General features: G+C 41.6%; 1 gene segment (V, D, J or C); it reads left to right on the top strand.

The window, feature by feature from the left end:
* Positions 1-4701: 4701 nt before the first annotated feature.
* LOC129676874 (Ig kappa chain V-V region MOPC 21-like) lies at positions 4702-5263 on the top strand (the record flags this gene model as incomplete). The annotated part of the segment is given in 2 exon segments: positions 4702-4776; positions 4962-5263. Coding segments are annotated over 2 exon segments (351 nt in total), but the record flags the coding sequence as incomplete, so codon positions are not given.
* Positions 5264-5693: the final 430 nt, after the last annotated feature.

Genomic DNA, 5693 nt, shown 5'->3' with positions numbered 1-5693 from the left:
CATTGCTTTTGGGCATTGCTGGTGAGAACATGATTTCCTGATTTTTGTTGGGTGTTGTTCTTTTGCTGACCTCTGGCCATTTCTTTATCTGCAACATTCACTGTTTGTTCTTGGATTCTGAAGTTCTGATTGGTACTATCTTTCTCTGGTGTCTGGATAATTCTTCAGGAAGATGAGAATGGTCCAATGGTTTCAATGTGTGTGCTGGTGCTTCAGCTGTACCTGTGGAAGGGAAGTCCGAGGGACACAGAAGGACAGATGTGGGCAAGCATGTATGCGTGCATGTGCATAGAGGTTTGCCTTGAGGGGCAGGGTAATAGAGAATGTAGAGAATGTTCTGAAGTTATTGCAAGTGTTGGTGGTGATTGAGTGAGTGAATTTCCTGAGGATGTCAGTGGCCTACAGGCTATTAGTATTCATTTCTCACTGAGCTCCAGGAGTTATTTCCACTGGTCGTGCCATAGAAACCCTTTGTTTCCCACAGAGGCTGTGTGGGTAGGAGATTTCTGATGTCTGGCTGCTAACTTAGAAGCACACTGGATCTGCCGGCACTAGGGGGCGCACTCACTCTCTACCAGGTCAAATCATAAAGCACAGGGTTTCCTCCTCTTTCTACTGGCAGGTTTGGACCTGCCAAGCAAAATATGAGCTCAGACAGCTCAGTGGTGTTGTGGCGTCTGTACCTAAGAGTCCAGCTGCTGCTGCAGAACTGGGGTGTCCAGGTGCCTTCCAGGACGACCTGTGGAGCCAATACCTTGGCTTGGCCCTTGTTGAACCAGGGTGGTTTTGTAAGTCTGCCACACAGACTGCTGCACAGCCCCACGGCCCTTACAGTACAGTCAGGCTCTGTGCAGTCGGTATAGCATGGGACTCAGGCAGGCTTTTATGCAGATCTTGGGCTCGGCAAGTGGGTTAGGCTGGCTACTGAGGCTGTGGCGCTAGTGTCCCTGCCTAAGCTGTCCCTGTTCTCAGGCAGCCAATCTGTGTCACTGGCTCTGTGTCTCAGCTCTTCCAAGGAGGGAAGCCTGAAGCAGGAAAGTGCCCCTTTCCCTTCTCAGAGAAGTCTACCTCTGACCTGGATCAAAGAGTTCTCCACTCCCTTGACTTATGTGCTGTCCCTTGACTTCAGGAAGCCACAATGTTGATTTTCCAGCTTCAGCTGCCCTTCCACTCACCAATTTCAGAGTTTCGAATCCTCTGTCTCTCAGAAAGGATGCCTGCTGTTCACTGCTATCTTGCTCTGCCAAGAGTGTGTCTTCTTTACAATTACTATAGCTATGATAAAACATCATGACAAAAAGTAACGTAAAAGGATGGGGAACTTTATTCTTCTTACACTTCCAGGTAACCGTTGATCACTGAGGGAAGTCAGGGCTGGGATTCATACAGAGAACCCAGAGGCAGAAGCTGAGCAGAAGCCGTGGAGGAATGCTGCTTATTGGATCCCTCCTCATGGCTTGTGCAGATTGCTGTGTTGCAGAACCCAGGGTCACCATCAGTGGCTGGAATCACCTACAATGGACTGGATTTTCCCACATCAATTGTTAATTAAGAAAATTCCCTACCGGCTTGCCCAATGCCGATTAGTACTAAGGCAATTTCTCAATTGTGGTTTGTCTTTCTCAGATGATTCTAGTTTATATCAATTTGACATAAAATATCATTAGTATTGGATATAACTAGGGTTGTATAGCATAATCATGAAAGAAGAATGCTTTCCTAAAGTTCAACATTATCTGTAATGAATATAGGCCAGGACAGTTAATTTTTCAACAAGGACAGTATGACAAGCAGGCTAAGTAGAAAGATGCTCTCTGCAGCTCTGCTCTGCTGCCCATGTGTGTTCTGTCCATATGCAGAACACATGGAGACTGTTGGATTTAGACAGGTGGATGTGCATGTTTCATTGATTACTTATTCAGGAGCTGCCAAAATTTTGATATATTCCTGCCTAGCTCAAGTGTACATGTACATAACCTAATTCCTTGTGATTTCTGAGAATACTAAATAACTCATGTGTAAATAAATGTATATAAGCAATACTAAATGCTAAATAACTCAGACACAAACCAATTTTACATATAAGAAATATTTATTCATAAGTAAATCAGAAGTTCAATAAGGAAAAATAAGACCATAACTGAAATTTAAAGATGATCTATTTAAAGAATAAGGATGATTAATATAAAAAGAAAAATTTTAGTTATTTCCAAACTACTTATTCCACAAATCAAGCAATCCAATGAAAAAAATGGGACACAGAGCTCAACAGAGAATTATCTGTAGAGGAATATAGAATGGCAGAGAAGCACTTAAAGAAATGCTCAGGGTCTTTAGCCATCAGGGAGATGCCAATCAAAATGACTCTGAGATTTCACCTAACACCATCAGAATGGCTAAAATCAAAACCTTAAGTGACAACACATGCCGGAGAGTTTGTGGAGAAAGGGGAACCCTTCTCCATTGCTGGTGGGAATGTAAACTTGTACAACCACTTTGGAAATCAATCTGGCCCTTTCTCAGACAACATTCTTTAGGAATAGCACTTCCTAAAGATCCAGCTATACCACTCGTAGTCATATATCCAAAATATGCTCAAGTACACCTCAAAGGCATTTGTTCAACCCTGTTTGTAGCAGCTTTATTCATAATAGCCATAACCTGGAAACAACCAGATGTCCCTCAATGGAGGAATGGATAGAGAAATTGTGTACATTTACACAATGGAATACTACTCAGCAATTAAAAACAAGGAAATCATGAAATTTGCAGGCAAATGGTGGGATCTAGAAAAGATCATGCTGAGTGAGGTATCCCAGAAATAGAAAGACACACATGGTATATAGTCACTTATAAGACCTATAAGATAGGATAAACATACTAAAATCTGTACTCCTAAAGAAGATAAACAAGAAAAAGGACCCTGGGTAAGATGATCAATCCTCACTTAGAAAGACAAATGGGATGGACATTGGAAATAGAAGAAAACAAGTAACAGGACAAGAGCCTACCACAGAGGGCCTCTGAAAGACTCTAACTAGCAGTGTATCAAAGCAGATGCTTAGACTCATAACCAAACCTGTGGCAGAGTGCAGGGAGTCTTATGAAAGAAAGGGGATTCAGTGAAATCTGGAGGGGACTGGAGCTCTGCAAGGACCAAATATATCAGGGCACAGAGGTCTTTTATGAGGCTCCTTCTCCAACTAAGGAATATGTATGGATATAACCTAGAACCCCTGTTTGGATGTAGCCCATGGCAGCTCAGTATCCAAGTGGGTTTCCTAGTAAGGGGAAGAGGAACTATTTCTGACATGAACTCAATGGCTGGTTTTTTGATCTTCCCCCACCACCCCCAAACTGAGGGAATAGCAGCCTTGCCAGGCCACAGAGGAGAATATTGTAGCCAGTCCTGAAGATACCTGATAAGGTAGGGTCAGATGGAAGGGGAGGAGGACCTCTCATATCAGTGGACTTGGAAAGGGCCAGGGAGAAGATGAAGGAGGGAGGTTAGGATTGGAAGGGATTGACTGAGGGGGCTACAGCTGGGAAACAAAGTATAAAATCTGTGATTAATATAAAAATTATATAAAAAAGAAATAGAAAACTCAAGGCCCAATATAAGCAATATGCTAACTAATGCCATCCATCCATTCTCTAAAACCAAATTGATCAACTGCTTTTGGAGGCCATGGCTATTGGAGGGCATGACAGTATTATAGACCAGATACAATTTCTCATGTACTGTGTGTGTCTTCTTACAGGTATAATATCCTTTTTATGGATTCTCCTTTATCATCAGTTATTTTTCTATTGTTGTGACAAACAACATGGCCAAAGCAACTTTAAAGAAAGGTATCATTGGGGCTTTCAAAGAATTAGAATCCATGATAGTAGAATGAAAGCAGCAGGTGGCAGTCCTAGTAGTAGCTGGAGCAGAACTCAGAACTCACATTTCTAACTCTATGTACATGTGTGCGTGTATAAATATGTATGTACGTATGTATATATGTATGTGTACCATGTGTGTGCCATTACTGGAATTACAGATGTCTGAGAATCATCAAACAACAGCTTGGAATCAAACCTGAGTCTTTTATAAGAGAAACAAATGTTCTTAACCACTGACTTGACATTCTATCCCCAAACCTTTCTGTTTTAATATTTATAGTCTTTTATCTTCTCCATTAAACTTTCCTATCCACATTTACCATCCCTCCCAATCCAGCTTTCCCTGTCCTTCTCTATGTCCTTTCCTTTCTTTTTTTTTTTTAACCTTATCTTCCCCAACCCCCTTCATATTTTCCTTTCTTCTCTTTCCCTCCCATTTCTCTCTGCTGTTGTTGATCAGAATATTTATTATTTCCTTAGGATAGTTATCAAAAGTTTGTCAAGTATTATTACTGTCAAACTAACTTGGTCTAAAGATTTTTGGTTTTTAATGGAAGACTGTCATAAGTGCATCTCAGACTGAGAGTTCTAAGTTGGTCCTTGAGCTTCTATCTTAACCCCCCCCACACACACACACAATGATTGCTTATTTTCTTGGATGATAGTTTTGGCTGTAGATTTAACCTGGTTACCCTCACACCACCGAACCCAGGCTATTTCCTTTCTTATTTGATGACTACTTTGCATAGGTCCCTATAAGCCAGCCCAGCTGCTCATATTTTATAAACCAGTCCTTTGCAGTGAGAACTGAAAAGCATCAGACAGGCAGTGGCACGAAGATGGAGTCACAGACCCAGGTCTTCATATTCCTGCTCCTCTGGATGTCTGGTGAGACATTAAAGACTATTGGAATATCATCAAAGTAATTCATTTGTAGAGAAACAGCTAATTACTATTGGAATCCAATAGTATGCAGACAATGCCATTGGAAAAGACATTTTTTTATCCTAACATTTGATTCAGGAATTCATTTTGTGTATATGTGAATACTCATTGTCTTTTTCCTATTGCAGGTGCTGAAGGGGACATTGTGATGACCCAGTCTCCTGAAATCATGTCCACATCTGTAGGAGCCAGGATCACCTTAAACTGCAAATCCAGTCAGAATGTGGGTAGTAGTGTACATTGGTACCAACAGAAACCAGGGCAGCCTCCTAAACTGCTAATCCATGATGCATCCAATCGATACACTGGGGTCCCTGATCGCTTCACAGGAAGTGGATCTGGGACAGAGTTCACTCTCACCATTAGCAGTATGCAGGCTGAAGACCTGGCAGATTATTACTGTCAGCAAGGTAACAGTTATCCTCCCACAGTGCTTCAGCCTCCAACACAAACCTCCTCTAGACTCTCAGCAGCTGCCTGCACCACACACAGCCCTGGCCCTGCACACTTCCCCTTTCTGCCTGAGATCTGCTGTGCATGACAAATTGATGAAATGTTCAGCAGAAAATTAATAAAGAGGTGGCCTCCATCTTGTATAGTTTTGGCAATACAGGTGCATATAGATAAAAACTGAGACACTAAGTTAATAGATTTAGAAGTTGTGGTGTTGCACTGAGAGGATACAGTACAAGCAAGAAGCATCAGTGATGTTTACAGTGTCATGCTGGCTTTAGATATGTTCATACTATGCCTTCAGGATAAGATGAATCTGTATAAAATAGGACAGAATTTGAAATCATTTATAAAGAATACATCATCATGAGGTTATTAGTTTAGATTAAGAATTCTCAAGCTTTCAT

This window comes from Psammomys obesus, unplaced genomic scaffold (genome assembly GCF_907164565.1).
Source record: "Psammomys obesus unplaced genomic scaffold, mPsaObe1.curated_primary_1811, whole genome shotgun sequence".
Taxonomy (NCBI): domain Eukaryota; kingdom Metazoa; phylum Chordata; class Mammalia; order Rodentia; family Muridae; genus Psammomys; species Psammomys obesus.
This window is presented reverse-complemented; position numbering and strand designations above follow the sequence as displayed.